At 42.5% G+C, this 18,353-nt stretch overlaps 2 protein-coding genes across 2 annotated transcripts in view; both read right to left on the bottom strand.

Moving 5' to 3' along the window:
* Positions 1 to 8,436, bottom strand: part of LOC125467588 (glutamine--fructose-6-phosphate aminotransferase [isomerizing] 1-like) — an 81,300-nt gene extending 72,864 nt beyond the window's left edge. The window contains exons 1-2 of the mRNA XM_048563656.2: positions 8,331 to 8,436; positions 2,238 to 2,345 (exon numbers count right to left, since the gene is read on the bottom strand). Of these exons, the coding sequence (XP_048419613.1) occupies positions 2,238 to 2,345; positions 8,331 to 8,337 (115 nt within the window). The 5' untranslated portion in view covers positions 8,338 to 8,436. The remainder of the gene's footprint in view (positions 1 to 2,237; positions 2,346 to 8,330) is intronic.
* Positions 8,437 to 13,479: 5,043 nt separating this feature from the next.
* Positions 13,480 to 18,353, bottom strand: part of LOC125467509 (NFU1 iron-sulfur cluster scaffold homolog, mitochondrial-like) — a 34,849-nt gene continuing 29,975 nt past the window's right edge. The window contains exon 8 of the mRNA XM_048563460.2: positions 13,480 to 14,981. Coding sequence (XP_048419417.2) covers positions 14,910 to 14,981 — 72 coding nt within the window. The 3' untranslated portion in view covers positions 13,480 to 14,909. The remainder of the gene's footprint in view (positions 14,982 to 18,353) is intronic.

Genomic DNA, 18,353 nt, shown 5'->3' with positions numbered 1-18,353 from the left:
TAAAAACAGAAGGCTCTAAGATGGCAACTGGAGCAGGGTTTATTCCCAAAGTGAAGGAACTCTGAATGCATTTGAACTCAAATGGACTGCAATGAAGCAGCTCAAGACAATTTACAAAATAATTGTCACTTTTGAATCACTAAGAAAATGTACTAGTTCAAAGAGGCCAGTTAATTTAGAGCTTGAATTTGTATATTAGATTGACTTTAGTCAATGTAGAGACAGGATTTCCACTAAACCAGGGGGAAAAAACACTGTCAATAGTATGCAGCCAATTCCAGCACACAGATGTCTTCATTTGCAATTTGGCACTATCCATAGGGGGTCTGTAGTGTCCAATAGCAGGCCCATTGGGCCAGTCAAATTTGAAGAGCTTTGAAAGACAGCAAATCAAGGAATGAAAAGTACATTTCTATTACTACGGTAAAATCAAAATAATGATTTGGACAACCAGACTGAGCTAAAAGAGAAGCATAATTACAGGAACATTTTTAAAATTATTCTATTTTATTGGGGGAAAAAAGTTTTGAATGTTTTTCTGAATGTGACTTCACATTTGTAAAAGCAGCATTTTTCAGGGCTACAGAGTTACTTAACAGCAAAACAAACAGAAGTTGCTGGAAAAGCTCAGCAGGCCTGGCAGCAGGAGGAGAGAAATCAGAGTTAACATTTCAGGTCAAACGACCCTTCCTCAAAACCTAGACTATTTAGCACTCCTTTATGTTTTAAATATGCCAGGAGAAAAGTCAAGCCCAAAGACTTTTATTTGGCTTACACAATTCATCAGTCAGGTTACAGGCTTAACCTGTACCACATTCTAACCATCAGCTGACTGATTTAACTGGCCCCTTAGGGGGCATAGAGTTATACAGTATAGAAACGGGCCCTTCGGTCCAACCAGTCCATACAGACCATAATCACAAACTAAACTAATCCCACCTGCTTGCACTTGGCTTTTACTTATATAAACGTCTTTTAAATGTTGTAACTGTACACCCATCCACCACTTCCTCTGGAAGTTCATTCCACACATGAAGCACACTCGGTAAAAACAAAAAAATTGCCCCTTAGGTCTTTTTTTTTCAATCTTTCTCCTCTCACCTTAAAAATATAGCCTCTAGTCTTAAAATCCCCCACCATAGGGAAAAGATACCTTATCTATAATTTTATACACCTCTAGGAGGTCACCCCTCCATCTCCAGTGAAAAAAGTCCCATCCCATCCAGCCTTTCCCCATAACTCAAAACCTCCATTCCGGATAACATGCTGGTAAATCTCTTCTGAACCCTCTCCAGCTTTATAACATACTTCCTATAACAGAAATGGATACAGGTCTCCAGGAGAGGCCTCCTGTACAAAATTAGGAATCTAGGGTCATTGTGAGAGTTTAGTTGCATCAATAAACGAGTTAATGCTTTCTTTCTGCACTGTGATGGATTGAAGTGAAGCCAACACACTAAGTGTTTACGTGTGACTGCAAATAACTGCTCCTTTTACGCCTTAATTAAAACATTGGTTAGTTTCACGTTCACAACACTTACTCCGCATTTAACCACGCAGCTTATAAATCTTCAACAGAATACTTACAGTGAGGTGCGAAACAGATAACGGCTTTACAAAGATGAAGAATGCAACAGCCAGTAGTGTCTCAGTGCAGTGCAAATTGTAGGTTATAGACACAAGGCCCATCTGGAGATTTGAACACCCAATGTTCCAGGCTGTAGCACCGAGGGACTGCCACATCGACAGATGCACTTCATGGACAGCTCCAGCCAACTGGATACGAAGCATCTCTGAGCGCTACTAAAAGAAGAGGTTGGTCCGGTAGCTAAATACTATTCTGGCAAAGCCAGAATCCCCACAGGAGAATGCTGGAAATTCTCAGCCGAACTTGGAGTCTTGGTTACCCGTAAATGACCCTTGGCCCAGAACTTCCCCATGAAAGGACTGCGAGATCAACGTCTGTTCCCAAACCTGCTGAGTACTTCCAGTACTCGTAAGTGAAGCACAGGCTGACCTAGCCAATATTTAGCCCTCAATCACCACCACAAAAATATCACATTCACTTCACTGCAGGATGTGAGATTGGCTGCTGTATTTCCCTGCGCCACAACAGGTACCCCTGAAACTTTTCGTGAAACTTTTCAGAATGACGTGAGGATGAGAGGTACTATGTAAATGCAATTTTACATTCCTCCCCCCATACAAAGACACCATTTAAAACAAAACTATCTTACCTGCAGAATCATAACCTCTGTATTCTAGTCTCTGCAGTCCCTTAAACAAGGTTTCAATAATCTCTCTTCGAGTCTGCGGTACATGGTAGTTGAGGTAGGCAAAAATTCCTTGAAAATATAAAAGATGACTAAGGTGTTAAGTTTTAGGGGTAATTTTGTTGATACACCTCAAAAGTAGATCGTCATAGAGTTATAGAATTACAGAGCTGTTTAGTCTCTTTGGTTCAACTTGTCCATGCTGACCAGATATCCTAAATAAATCTAGTCCCATTTGCCAGCATTTGGCCCATATCCCTCTAAACCCTCTTATTCATATACCCATCCGGGTGCCTTTTAAAATGTTATTATTGTACCAGCCTCCACCACTTCATCTGGCAGCTCATTCCATACAAGCACAATGTTGTGTGTAAAAAAGTTACTTCTTAGGACCCTTTTAAATCTTTCCCTTCTCGCCTTAAACGTATGCCCTCTAGTTCTGGACTCCCCTACCCTCGGAAAACGACCTTGGCTATTCACCCTACCTATACCCCTCATGATTTTATAAACTTCTATGAAGGTCACCCCTCAGCCTCTGATGCTCCGGGGAAAACAGCCCCAGCCTATTCAGTATCTCCCTACAGCTCAAACCCTCCAGCCCTGGCAACATCCTTGTACAACTTTTCTAACCCTTTCAAGTTTCACAGCGTATTTCCTATACCAGAATGGAACGCAGTATTCCAAAGGTTTACTAACCAATGAGCTGTACAGCTGCAACATGACCTCCCAACTCCTACACTCAATGCACTGACCAATAAATGCAAGCAAATCAAATGCCTTTTGCACTACCCCGTCCACCCGTGACTGCATTTTCAAGGAACAAGCAGCCTAAGGTCTCTTTGTTCAGCAATGCTCCCCAGGACCTCACCATTAAGCGTACAAGTCCTGCCTTTCCAAAATGCAACACCTCACGTTTGTCTAAATGAAACTCCATCTGCCACTCCTCAGACCATCAGATCAAGGCCCCATTGAACTCTGGAGGGATGGTTTCCTCGAAATACGAGGACATCTGGGATGTTTGGGCGTGGAACACCCCATCTTGGGAGCTGACGGGGCGGAGACAGAGGAATTGGGAGTAGGGGATCACATTCTTGCAGGAAGGTGGGTGAGAGAAGGTGTAGTCTTGGAACCTGTGGGAGGCCACTCCACAATCTGCACGTCTCTCTTGTCCGCTCCACACTCCCCGCTAAAACCTGCAGGAGGTGCTATGCCTGCCCCTACACCTTCCCCCTCACCTCCATCCCAGGCCCCAAAAAAATAACCTTCCATAAATCAGACAGAGGTTCCCTGCAAATCCGCTAACATGGTGTATTGTATCCGCTGTTCCTGACGTGGCCTCCTCTACGTCGATGAGACCAAGCGGTGGCTCATAGACTGTTTTGTAGAGTGTCTGTGTTCGGTTTGTAACAAACAACAACACTTCCAGTCGCTAACCATTTCAACTCCCATTCCCACTCCCTGGGCATCATGTCCATCCTGAGCCTCGTCAAGTGTCACAATGACACCAACCGGAAACTGAAGGGGCAGCACCCCAAATTCCACATCGGGACCCTACAGTCCAATGGCCTAAATGTGGATTTTACCAGTTTCAAAATCTCCCCACCCCCAGCCTCATCCCATGACCAACCCTCCCTCTCATCTCCGCCTCCTTGGCCTGACACAACCTGTCCATCTTCTCCCCCGAGAAGGGGCTATCGGCCCCTTCCATCTCACTAACCACTCCCCACCTGCACTCACCTATCACCATCCCACCATCTTCCCCAACCCCACTCTGCCCTCCACCTCTTTTTATTTCAGAGCTCCCTACTGCCTCGCTTATTTGTGAATAAGTTTGCCAACCTGAAAAATCAACATGTCTGCTTCTGTGATGCTTCCTGGCCTGCTGTGATCCCCCAGCTCCACACTGTGATAACCCATTGAACTATGACGCACACACTAGAAAAACCTCTATGCTGTAGAAATGACACAATACAGCACAACTAATAAAATTATAAGATTATTTCCACCCCTCCCAAAGCAAGATGCATTTCTGTCATGACCGATCCCAAGAGAAGCCATCCAGGTTGACTACATGCGGATTACTCCAGCTAATTCCACCCCCCGCTCCCCAAAGCAGGTGTGCAGGATAAGCAGGGGTGAACTGGTGTTATTTGTGGGGTTTGCAGCACAAAATATTTCCTCCTCAAAACTGATGTTCCAAAGCATTGTTGCGAAGACACTTGAAAATATGCTACACAGTTGCAAGCTGCTTTTTCCTTCATTTTGTAACTGCTGATCCCACAGACTGGAAACATTGAGCTGGTTGTTCCTAAACCTTTTCCTACTTTGACCTCATTTTGAGGTTTTTAAGTTGCCGTGACCCCAGAGTGAGAGGCAGGAAGTGGGACTGCTGCAAGTTGGGAATGTGGGTGCTGTTTAGGCTGCAGGACTTTTAAGGGAAATGCATCTACCTTCTGAATGGCTGTTTTGGAGCAGGAATACAGCCTCCAAGATCAGTACGTTAGAACCCACCCACCATTGTTTAAAATTTAAAAGGAACATTGCGGTTATTAACACTCAGTCAGAGCCATCCTTGATTTGGCTTATTACTTTCTCTGTACCTTGGTACACATGACAAGTGGTGTTTTATGTGCTATACAGGCAGATTGTATCTTACAAAGTGCACCAGGGTACGAGAACAGAGTGTTACAGTGTTGCAGGTTGCGTTCCCTGTCCTCCTTTGGAATACTAGCCAATTAGGAGTTTGATGGGACATGTCGGAACCATATTTGGTTGGATTTGATTTATTATTGTCAAGTGTACCGAGGTACTGTGAAAAATGTTGTCTTATTGTGCTTTACAGGCATATCAAAGTAAACATGTGTATCAAGAGAACAGAACAGAATGCAGGATAAAATGTCACAGCTGTTGAGAAGGTGCAGCGAGAGGTCAATATTAACAGTAAAAGGGGTCCATTCAAAAGTCTGACAATAGCAGGAAAGAAGCTGCTCTTAAAGATCCAAGGGTCACAACCGTGGGATGGTTAGAGAGGCAGTAGCAAAGTTACCCTCCTGAGAGTTGCAGTGATCACTTGGTGAACAGAGAACGGAAAGAGTGGAGAGTAATTGTCCCATTACTGGCACACCATTATGATACAGAAAGATCGTCTAGTTCATCCTAATCTGAGGAAGGGCATTCTTGAGGGAGTCCAGCAAAGGTTCACTAGACCAATTCCCAGGATAGCAGGACTAACACATGAAGAAAGACTGGATCAACTGGGCTTGCACTTGCTAGATTTTAGAAGATTGGGCAGGGGGGTGGGGGGGGGGGGGGGGGAAGAGATCTTAAAATGCTGATGGGACTGGACAGGCTAGATGTGGGAAGAATGTTCCCGGTGTTGGGGAAGTCCAGAATTAGGTGTCACAGCCTAAGAATAAGGGGTAAGCCACTCAGGACCAAGACGAGAAAGAATTTCATACAGAGTTTTGAACCTGTAGGACTCTCTATCACAGAGAGCTATCGGGGCCGGTTTGTGAGATATCGTCGAGAGGAAGTTGGATGTGGCCCTTGCGGCTACAGTGATCAAGGGATATGGAGAGAAAGCGGGAATGGGATACTGACATTGCATGATCAGCTATGATCATATTGAATGGTGATGCAGACTTGAAGGGCCAAATGGCCTACTCCTGCACCTATTTTCTATGTTGTATCCAATCATTTATAATGGGTAAAATAGTCATGGCTAAACTCTATCTACCTCCCTACAATCAAGTATTCACCTGAGAGAATCATCCAGGTGCAGTGAGGCAGAGTAGATGCTTCAGGAAATACCTTTCTGGGACTCACTCATAGTCAGTGACTCGGGAAATGGGCAGACATGGGGGAACTGGCAGGAAAGTGGAGTTCTCAGTCCAAGACTGGCCACAAACATGTTGATTTGAGAAGCAGTAGACGCCACATCAGCTCCCATCTTCTGTTTCACCAGACAATCAAAGCCAATTCAAAAACAAAATCATATGAACCAAATGCAATATGCATGACTAACTTACTTAACATGATGCGATTTCTACCCACTCAAGAACCATGCAACTCCCTTTAAAAGCAGAGTCAACTCTCATCAATCAAACTGCGAGTACATTCTGATGTCTCCCCACCCTTACATCAGGGGCATACAAACTTGGAGCAAAAGTCTTGTCTTTCAAGCCTGCTTCACCATTCGATAAGATCACAGCTAATTTGTCTGCACTCCAAATTGAGAATCTTTCACTCCCCTGCCTAATTTAAAATAAAAATCATCCACTATCCATTCAGTTCATGTCCTTTCTGAAAGTGCGGAACTTAGAGCCACACGGCTGAGATCTAACTTGTTCAGCATCACGTCCCTGCTCTTGTACTTTTTCATCAAATTTCTGGCAATTTGCCCTGAATATCAAATCTTGTTCGATAACACTCCAGTGAAGTGCTGCAGATGATTTTTTCTGTTAAAAGACACCATATAAATGCAAGTTGTTGTTGTATAGCTATGGTTTTTGTGCACGTTCACAGTAAAAGTACCAAATTACCCACAGCCATTGACAACTATAACTTTATGCAATCGACTCATACTTTGGCTTCCTAACCAATGGACCTGGAAATCAAGAGCTCAAGCACAAGTCTACCACAATCTCACTGTTCACAGCATGCGTTCAATCTTCAAGTTTAAAAATTACAACTTCAGGCCACTACTTATTCAAGCATTTCAGACACAACATGTTTAAGAACCTGTGAACATGGGAGTTTTTCAGTTGCTAATGTCCTTATGCCAACACCACAAAACCTGTATCCAAAAACAACAGAAAACACAGCATGTCCTATTGAGAATAAGCTGGGCTGGGGGAAATCAAACAGCAGAAAATAACTTTAGTTACTCTTATTTTCTGCTGCTGAAAATCCTCTGCTTAGGAATCTTTAACAAACTCTTGATCTTGTGTAATTCAAGGGCAAGGCCACTTTATAAAAGTGACCATGCACTTAGGTATCAGCACACACAGTTAAAAGAGGAGTTTTTGGTTTATTGTATTTAATTAAATTTCTATCTTCTTTTAGCCTGCCAAATTTGACTTGGTTACAAGAGAAGAAAAAAACCAAGGCACAGAAGGTCATTCAGGACCACTGTGTTCATGCTGGATTTAAGAGCTATTCAGACTATACCATCTTCTGTTTTTTAATCCCTTGAGACCACTGTATCTTGGGTGCATAGCTGAATGTGGCTCAAGGGTTTCTGACCCTACCATACTTTGAGTTCCAGACACCCACCACCTTCTGGATGAAGAAACATTTTCAACTCATACTTCCACCAATTAATTTAAATCTTTAAATTTATTTACATGTACCCTTGCTAACAAACAACTTAGATGTGAAGAAGGTCTCTAGGCCCCCTCACTACTAATCTACGGCCCCGCCTCCACACCACTGCTCATTCACAAAAGAAACTAACGCCGAATTTAGGGTGGCACCATAGGGTCCCATGTCCATTCTCTCTCAGCTGCCTTCTCTCCCATCACAATCTTAGTTTCTTTATCCAAAGTTGCCACTGTTGTTTCCCACTGAAAGTATGCTCTGAAATCTATTAATTATATGTCTTACCATATGGGAAGTCAGGAAAAGGCTAGGTACAGAAGCTGTATTCTGGTTAGCTTTCTTTCTCACCCCCGTGTCTTCAGAGTTTACAAATTCTGCACTGCCTCAAACAAAACGGGGGTTGGGAGGTGAAACCGTACCATATAAGTATTTTTAAAGCAGGCCAGAGGAGAGATGGGCCAAATCAGGATTCAATTAAAAGCTACCTCACAGAAACTCGCATCAACTGACACCGATGCAAAAGGGCCCTCACACAACAGCCAAGAAAAGCTGGGCTCAAAGTGGCTGGCGGCAGTTTTCTGAAATGAGGCACATGTCCTCGTGAGGGACGGGCTTTTGTTTTTCCCGTGTCCCCGGGGCTTGGGGAAATGCCCGTATTCTGAGCTGAGGGTGACAGTGAGAGGTCCCGGTTCTGAGGGAGTTGCGGTCACTCTCCCCCTTTACCCAGCTGATTCTTACCGCACATTGTCTGTTTCGAACGCTCACACTCCTTTGTCACCGCGGTTGCTGCGCGACGTCTGGCAACTTTCTGTCACAACATTCTACGTCGGTAAGGTCACGTCACAGCACGCGCTCCGCCTCCGGAGGCGTGTCTGAAAGCTGCAAGACCACCTCCCCCCTCAGGTTTCCATTCTGCAAGACTGCCCCCTCCCTCCCAGGTTTTAATTCTACAAGACTGACTCTCTCTGAGGTTTCAATCCTGCAAGACTGTCTCTCAGGTTACAATTCTGCAAGACACCCTCTCTCTCTCTCAAGATTTAATTTTGCAAGACTCTCTCCACGCCCTCTTTCTGTCTCTCGGGTATTAATTCTGCAAGACTCTCTTTCAGGTTTTAATTCTGCAAGACTCTCTCTCGCTCAGGTTTTAATTCTGCAAAACTCCCCCCACCCGCCCGCCCTCTTTCTGTCTCTCAGGTTTTAATTCTGCTAGACTCTCTCAGGTTTTAATTTTGCAACACTCTCTCTCAGGTTTTAATTCTGCAAGATTCAGAATTTAAATCTGCAAGACGCTCTCTCTTAGGTTTTAATTCTGCAAGACGCTCTCAAGTTTCAATTCTGCAAGACTCTCTTTCTCCCTGTCAGGTTGTAAATTCTGCAGCACTGCCTCCTCTCTCTGTCGGATTTTAAATCTGTAAGACATTTCTCTCGCTGTCTTTTGTGTTTTAATTTTCCAAACTGTATGATCGAGGTTGTTCCGTGAAACTCCCTATGAGTTTCTGATATTCCAAGTGAGTTATCCTATCCCATTCCACCCCACCTCAAAAAAAGCTGCTTAATAATTAACATTGAAAAATGTTGTTTCAATAATTGATGGATAAATTATATTCTGACAGTGAGGATTAAACCGCACCATTTCACCCAGATACTGGAGCACCTCACAGCTGTCCATGTGCCGTACACTCTGATACACTTACCCGTCAGACATTCTAACTATAATTGTACGCGAATAATCTAATCCCCGCATCATTTTCGTTCAATGTAGCACGGATAACTGGCATTTTGAGATGGATGTTTAAAAACCTAGATGTCATTATCGTGCTTTAACTGCCTCTGTAGTGAAATGGATTCTTTTTGAAGAACATCCTATCACGTGGTACATTACAAAATGCCTCAATGTTACATCATGCGAGACATTAAACCACCTTGTCTGTGGTATCGTTGTAGTGTCCCAATCTCTGAGACCTCGCTTGGAGTCCCTCCTGCTCCATAGGTGTGTCATACCGTATCTGCTTAGAAAAAATGCTTGGGCGGGGGGGAAGGTAAAAAAAGGGAGGTTATGTTGCAGCTTTACAGGGTTGCGGATGGGGCCGCACCTGGAGTACTGTGTACAGTTTCGGTCTCCTTACTTGAGAAAGGATGTGCTGGCCCTGGAAGGGGTGCAGAGGAAATTCACTTGGTTGATTCCAGAATTGGGAGGGTTGACTTCTGAGGAGAGATTGGGTAGATTGAGACTGTACTCATAGGAATTTAGAAAAATGAGGGATCTTATAGAAACATACAATTATGACGGGAACAGATAAGATAGAAGCAGACAGATTGTTTCCACTGATGGGTGAATCTAGAACTAAGGGGCATTGCCTCAAAATGAGGGGGAGCAGATTTAGGACTGAGTTGAAGAGGAACTTCTTCACCCAAAGAGTTGTGAATCTGTGGAAGCTCCTGCCCAATGAAACAGTTGATGCTACCTCATTAAATGTTTCTAAGGCAAAAATAGATTTTTCAACAGTGAAGAAATTAAGTGTTATGGTGAGCAGGCAGCTAAGTGGAGCTGAGTCTGTGAAAAAAATCAGCCATGATCTTCTTGAATGGCTGCCTACTCCGGCTCCCATTTCTTATGTTCTTATATCCCTCAGGAGACAATAAGGCAATTTATCGTAAGACTGCTCGCAGATAGATATAAGGGACATGGCGAAATATAATTTTAGCTTTCAGAGCTTAGAAGAAACTTTGGCTACCAATACTACTGTGATCATAATCAAGAATGTGCACAAAGCCATAATTGGAGGGGTGCATATATTTCAAAGGTTTGTAGGGCTAAGAGGTTACTGAAGTTGGTTTGCCTCAGGCCATGCAGCAATATAAAAAACGGATGACGATTTTAGCATTGCTGCTTTATCATATTGGCAGTGAGCACAAGCGAGCACAGAGGAAAAGCCTGAAGGAGGCATGTCACAAGATGTGAACAGCAGAGTTTGGGATGGGTTCAAGTTTACATAGGATGCAAGATCATTCAAGCAGTCAAGCCTAGAGATAACAACGGCAAAGATGAAGAATTCAACAAAACACAAGCTGGGACGGTTGGTCAGTCAGTGTTATTCTGATGGAAATAGGAGATTTGATGATGGAATAGCTATGACCTGTACTTAGTATCAAAGTTGCAAAGAGTCGAGCTCAGCTTAGACAGTTGCCAGGTTCTGAAACAGTAGCCAGTTAATGGAGGTAGTGACAGGGACAAAAGTCAATGACCTCAGTCTTCAGGTAATTTGGAGTTTTACCAATACTGTCAGATAAATAGTACAAGTTAGATAAATAGTACAAGTTAGATACTGGAGGAATCGAGAGAAATATTGGTGAGACAAAACACAGTCTCACTATGTGCTTGGATGTGAAGTATTTCCTGATACTGCCAAGGGGCAACGTGTCGATAAGAAACTGAAGAGGGTGAAAGGGGTCCTCCAGACTGCTCTCTATGATTGAATTGGTAAGAATGGAACCAAGTAAGGATAGTTCTACTCAGCAGGACAGGTTTCAAAGAGAATGATATGGTCAACCATTTCAAAGCTGCTAGCAGGTCTAGAAGAATGAGGAGGTATTGTCTATCACAATCACAATTGCAAACAGTGTCATCTGGGCTTTGATGAAGGGACAGAAACTTGGAGGAATTCAGATTTTGAATTGCATACAAGATAGGACACAAACCTAGGTGGAGGTAATTAGATTGGTCATGTATGGCAAACCCAAAGGTGTCAAAAGGTTATTTTGAAGACAGGGTTGATGACTGTAGATTTGAAGACAAGGATGAGAGCACATGAGGAGAGGAAATTTGATCAGTAACTAACATGGGGCCCAGAAAGAGAAGTTGGGTGATCAAAGGTTTGACCAGATTAGAATCCAAGAGCAGGTGAATTTCAAGATGTGTTTGGTGAGGGGCAAGGCAACAGAGTGTTTAGAATCTAGAGAAGGTTGAGAGTTCAAGGTGAGAACAGCAGACAGCATTTGGGAAAGTTTGACTCGTTGGATTAGAGATTGATCAACATTAATGAGCCAGAAGCTAGTATAAATATTCAATCTTAGAACAATCTGAAGATATGTCTCTTTAAAAATGTTACACAACAAACTGGGCTTTTCATTTGTGGATCTGGAGTCATCTGTAGGCCAGACTGGGGAAGGATGGCAGAAATTAGTGAACCAGATTTATGATAGTCAATGATAAGTTCATTGTCACTATTACTGAGACTAGCTTTCAATTTCAACTTTATTGATTATATTTGAACTCTGCAACCATACGTAGTGGAATTATGAATCCTTTGACCTACAGCCTGGTTCTTGAGATTACTAGACCACTGATATTACCAGTACACTACCCTGTGTTCATCAATAGACTTGGCGTCACACCTTAAATTTGATCAAAGTTTTGCTGCCATTGTATGTAGCAATCCAATGACATGTCAGACCAGCTCAGCAAAGTGAATCAATCATGGGATTAATTCTTTGTTGAGGGCTTCCTAACACATTTATTCAAGATTCTGAATGCCATCTACATTTAATGTTCAATGTGTACTTTTCTTGGTGTTTTGGAAACAGAGTCATGACTTCATTACTGGGGGCACAAAAATTGTTGTTTTCGACAAGTGGATAAACCAGCACTATATGACAGTAGAGACAACAAGGTGTAGAGCTGGATGAACACAGCAGGTTAAGCTGCATCAGAGGAGCAGGAAAGCTAGGGTCTGGACCCTTGTTCAGAAATTCTCTGTATCCTACTATCTCTAAATGACAGCAGTTGATCCACGGTTGGAGCAAAGTTTGTGTAAATCTGTATGTGTACCCCATGGCAAAGATCTGCAGATTGTCTCCACCAAGGTTTGAGTCCCATCCCGCATACAATTCAATATCTGAATCCTCCAGGTTGCTGTCCCCACTTCAGACAATAAATTACGTTCATTAAAGACGTGGATGACACTTGTTGCAACTGTGATCATGGTCGACAATACCTCCTCATTCTTCCAGACCTATTAGCTTCAAAATAGTTGATCACACTATCCTGCTTCCAGTTGCTGCCCACCGTCCCTTTGAAATGAAGACAATAACAAGGACAGTTTATGAAACAGTTAAATGCCTTCTGCAATGAATTGGGTGGAATGCGTTTTGAAGGAATTGAGCCAGATTTTGACAGGATCAACCTGAAATACCAAGAAGTAGTTGTCTCTGTATATTATTGTCATTGATCTCCTGAACTGGTTTAGTTTGAGATTAATTTGAAGATAACAAAAGGTATTTATGACATAAACTACTATCATTTCATTTACCCACCTGTCGAAAACAACAATTTTTGTGCTCAAGTAACGAAGTCATGATTCTGTCTGCAAAATATCAAGAAAAGCACACGTTGAACATTAAATGTAGGTGATATTCAGAAATTTGTATAAATGTATTAGGAAGCCCCCAACAAAGAATTAATCCTATGATTGAGTCACTTTGCTGAGCTGGTCTAATGTGTCATTGGATTGCTACATACAATGGCAGCAAAACTTTGATCAAATTAAAGGTATGACGCCAAATCTAGTGAATGAACACAGAGTGGTGTACTGGTAATATTAGTGGCCTAGTAATCTGGAGAACCAGGCTGTAGGTCGAAGGATTCATAATCCTACCATGGATGTTCCCAAATTGCAGATCCACAATAATGTCTTAACTGTCCTATAACCTAGTCTAGGAGGGTGTTTTAGTTCAAGGTGGGCAACAATAGCTGACCAGACCAGCAATACCCAGATCCTATGAATTGTTTTTACACAACAGTGAAATTATCAACACAGTCCATGAAGTCATCTCCAGTGGCTGATGGTGATGGATGTAATGTCACCTTTAAATAAAACTCAAAACGTACTGTAGCTGCAACACATTTATTTCAATTTTAACAATATACTTCTTTTTACAACTTTTACTTCCATGCTTCGCCACTACTTACAACGTAAGAAAACAAAGTATTGCACAGTCAATAGTAGTTTCAGCTTGTGAAGAATTTAAAATTTGCTCCAGTTCAAGTGATCTTTAATTTCAATTCAATGAAGTTAAAATAATTGTTCTGAAGCAGCGCCAAACCTGTTAAACTGGATTTACTTTTCACAGGCTGTTGCGCTATTAAGTTCTATCCTGAAAAATCTGTAATTGTAACCTGGCAAAATACGTAACAGCAAGATGGAGTTTGTTGAACTAAACGGAAAACAAAAACACTAAACGCATTTTGCCAGAAGGTTTCTCTGTAATAAAATCAGAATAATTTTAAATGTAAACTATTAGTTGGACTGTAACAAATATACTTAATGGTGTACTCCTTCTGCACATTTTTAGTGTACAGCCAAAATGTACAGCAGACATTTAAGTGTAAAGAGCTTAGTGTCCAAAAATTGATTTTATTAAACATTGCAAATTGCTAATTTTCTTTAACTTATTTACATTAAACATTCTTACCCTTCAGCCTTTTATAGAAATAAATTTTCCATACATCAAAAAATAAGTCTTGTATTTACTTTACATGTACACAATGCCAGCAGGACTACATTTTACATGTTTTCCTTCCATGGCACTTGCTCCCTCATTTTACATGGTGCTTAACATATTTTCTTTTTGATGGGACAGCCAATGTCTTGTGCCCCAAAATACTATTGTACCATGCTGACAGGTAACCACAATATTTTGAGCTTTGTAGCTCAGACTTCTTTGCTATGTTGAGTTCAGAAGCTAACAAGGAAAATTTCAATATTGTGTAGACAGTGCATAAGGATAATAACAAATTCCAGAACCTGGAACCGAGTGGTCAAATAATTATCCGAATATTCAGCTCATATCACTGTGACTTTGGTGCACATGCTATCAAAAACTGAACAGCACTTGGATCCAAAGATTAGTCATGATGCACGTGAATGACCCAAAACAGATCAGGGCTAACACCATCTCATCTCACAGGAGATTTGGGGGAAAAATATATTACAGTGCTTTTTTCCCTTCAGAACAAAACATATCAAGGTGCAACCAGGGAACAGCATTTTTCTCACAAGCTGGTACAGGAGTGGAATTTGCCTATCTTCTTCCACTCAGATGTTAGATGAACTGCAAAAAAGTTAGAAAAAAGGAGATGCCAAACAACAGAAAGAAAGAGAAAAGCAACCAATTCTACACTGTCAATATTTTCTATAATATGCATTACACTTAAAAACAATGATTGGGGTTCAGTGACACAATCAAATCTAATTGTCATCACAGGGGAAATTTTGATAAAGTCACAGTTTTCAATCTTGAAAAGTTCAGGTAATGACTTTACATATCTTTTAGCTTTTTCTCTAATTCTTCAAATGCTTTAATGTTGGCTTCATCTATTTCATCCTGGACCTGTCGTAAAAAAAAAATCAAAGGAATGGGTACCAAAACCATCCATGAAGGTCTAAATTGTTCATTATATCAACAAGTTTAATCTGGAAACAAAAATGTCAAGTTTCCAGAAAAATAATGGTTAACGAAACATACATTTTATAAGCCACTGTTGATCAATTTATTCATCACACAAAGTATACAACATTTGTTTTACAGCAGGACTAACTAGGTTTTGAAGACTATTAACCTCAACTTCACAGTTGGGAAACGAGGACTATGAAAATGATCAACGTGTAAGTAGACAATATTGGAAGAGACCTGGCAATACTTTTAAGATTGAGGAATAAAGCTACCTTAATAACAAGAAAACATGGTCATGAATATGAAAGCAAGGCTTAGAGCTGAAAACAGTAGCAGGTATGAATTTTCGTTCTTAATAAGAACAGAAAGTGCTGGAGAAACTTAGCAGGTCTGACAGCATACATGGATATAGAAAGAGTTAACATTTTGAATTCCCTGTGTCTATTCTTCAAAACTAGATGGGGCTGGAAAATGATGGTGGTTGTGTTGTTAACAAAAGGGGAAGGGAGAAGTGAATGGTGCCCAGAATAAAAGACAAAGAGAGAGTGCTAATAGTAGTTAAAAAGGAATCATGTTAGAAAATAGATGTTAAACATAGCTGAGGATAGTCAGAATTAGGTTGCTGTGCTGTTTCTCTCTGCACAGATGCTGCCAGACCTACTGAGTTTCTCCAACGCTTTGGTTTTCATTTCAGATCCAGCATGTGGTATTTTGCTTTTTAATGTTTTCTTTCAGAAGAAACTAGTTTTCCATGAACAATGGATTAGTGCTACAAGTTGGCATGACTTTCAGTCCTGCAACAGTTCCCAAACAGACTGCATGGATGGCTTCTGAGCCTGAGAACTCCCTGTCTTCCAAGGTTACCATGGTAACTTGGGAAAGGAAGCTGCCCAGCCTGGATGGTCTGGTGGGACAGCCCTGACCTAGTGAATTGGAGCTACGAAACAGCAAAGGGAGGGACAATGAGCCCAAAGTGCTTGTTAACCTTAGTGAGAGCTATGCAGGCCTGCAAGGTCTGTCTACTGACTTGGTGCAGTGAGACAAAACTAAGTGACTGACTGGTATGTCCAGAGTGCAGAAGAAAAGAATAGAAAAGTCCAGCAACTGAGCTAAGCAGTGACTGTTGGCTTCCTCTTCTGCTGTATTGACTCTCCAAACAGCATCCCACTCAGACTCACCACCCCCACCCAATGCCTGTCACCCTGCATTTCCCATGGCTAATCCAACTAGCCTACACATCCCTAGATACTACAGGCAATTTAGCATGGCCAATCCACCCAACCTGCACACCTTTGGACTTTGGGAGGAAACCGGAGGAAATCTACACAGGCACAGGGACAATGTGCAAACTCCACACAGATACTCACTGGAGGGTAAAAATGAACCCGGCTCCCTGGTATTCTAAGGCAGCAGCGGTAACCGCAAAGCCACAGTACCGCCTTTCTGCTCCTTGTTCGTATTTTGTAAAAAGGCTCTTCAGCCCTGGCTAGCAAGTTTGCTTTGCAGGCACTGGGAGCTGGATCCTGTACAGGAGGCAAGGCTTGTGCAGTGTGTGTGTTTACAGGGAGATGACGATTGATGTGTGCGCGCACATGTGAGAGAGGGAAAAGGAGGGGCTGATTACTCTACTTGATTGGCAAAGCAGTGAGGGGCTGTTGTGTGTGGTGTGTGTGTGTGTGTGTGTGTGTGTGTGTGTGGGGGGGGGGGCATAAGGAAAAATGACATGGTTACAGTGTGTAAGTTTCTGCACACCTACCTTTGTGTTGGAAATAGTGGGGGTAAGGGAGGAGGAGGAACAGGAGTTTCATTGAATCTTCTGTGGTGAATAAAGGAAGTTTGGCTGAAACCTACATGAGTTCCTTAAATAATAACAGTTTTACAAAGCACATTAAAACAGATATTTTCATATTTTTAGGATGGATTGTACCTTGATCTGCAAACTTTAATAATTATATAGCTAATATTATTATGCTGCTTTATTATTGCTTTGATTTGACTGGGATCCGGAGTCACAATCATTTTCGAATATTCAACTGAGATCATATTGGAAATCGTTTGGAAGGCCCTGCAGCAGATGATACACATCATTATCAGAGAACAAAATTACAAACAGTGAAAGCTGGCAGTGGTAAGCAAAATAAATGGAAAGGCCAGGCTACTAAGCACAATTTGGAGCAATCCAGGAGCAAAGAGCAGGGTGAAAGTAAATTGAGTAAATGGACAAAACTAACAATCATTAACTGGAGATAATGGGAACTGCAGATGCTGGAGAATTCCAAGAAGGGTCTAGGCCCGAAACGTCAGCTTTTGTGCTCCTGAGATGCTGCTTGGCCTGCTGTGTTCATCCAGCCTCACATTTTATTATCATTAACTGGATGCAGCAAACATCAAGTAACAGCTTAGGGGCCAAATTCAAATTTTTAAATGAATAAATTACATATGGAGTTATAAAGCTGAAACCTGCTAAATATACTGGTCATGAGATAATGGGAACTGCAGATGCTGGAGATTCCAAGATAATAAAATGTGAGGCTGGATGAACACAGCAGGCCAAGCAGCATCTCAGGAGCACAAAAGCTGACGTTTCGGGCCTAGACCCTTCATCAGAGAGGGGGATGGGGGGAGGGAACTGGAATAAATAGGGAGAGAGGGGGAGGCGGACCGAAGATGGAGAGTAAAGAAGATAGGTGGAGAAGGTGTGGGTGGGGAGGTAGGGAGGGGATAGGTCAGTCCAGGGAAGACGGACAGGTCAAGGAGGTGGGATGAGGTTAGTAGGTAGCTGGGGGTGCGGCTTGGGGTGGGAGGAAGGGATGGGTGAGAGGAAGAACCGGTTAGGGAGGCAGAGACAGGTTGGACTGGTTTTGGGATGCAGTGGGTGGGGGGGAAGAGCTGGGCTGGTTGTGTGGTGCAGTGGGGGGAGGGGATGAACTGGGCTGGTTTAGGGATGCAGTGGGGGAAGGGGAGATTTTGAAACTGGTGAAGTCCACATTGATACCATATGGCTGCAGGGTTCCCAGGCGGAATATGAGTTGCTGTTCCTGCAACCTTCGGGTGGCATCATTGTGGCAGTGCAGGAGGCCCATGATGGACATGTCATCAAGAGAATGGGAGGGGGAGTGGAAATGGTTTGCGACTGGGAGGTGCAGTTGTTTGTTGCGAACTGAGCGGAGGTGTTCTGCAAAGCGGTCCCCAAGCCTCCGCTTGGTTTCCCCAATGTAGAGAAAGCCGCACCGGGTACAGTGGATGCAGTATACCACATTGGCAGATGTGCAGGTGAACCTCTGCTTAATGTGGAATGTCATCTTGGGG

The sequence above is a fragment of the Stegostoma tigrinum genome, chromosome 37, assembly GCF_030684315.1.
Source record: "Stegostoma tigrinum isolate sSteTig4 chromosome 37, sSteTig4.hap1, whole genome shotgun sequence".
In the NCBI taxonomy this organism is placed as follows: domain Eukaryota; kingdom Metazoa; phylum Chordata; class Chondrichthyes; order Orectolobiformes; family Stegostomatidae; genus Stegostoma; species Stegostoma tigrinum.
This window is presented reverse-complemented; position numbering and strand designations above follow the sequence as displayed.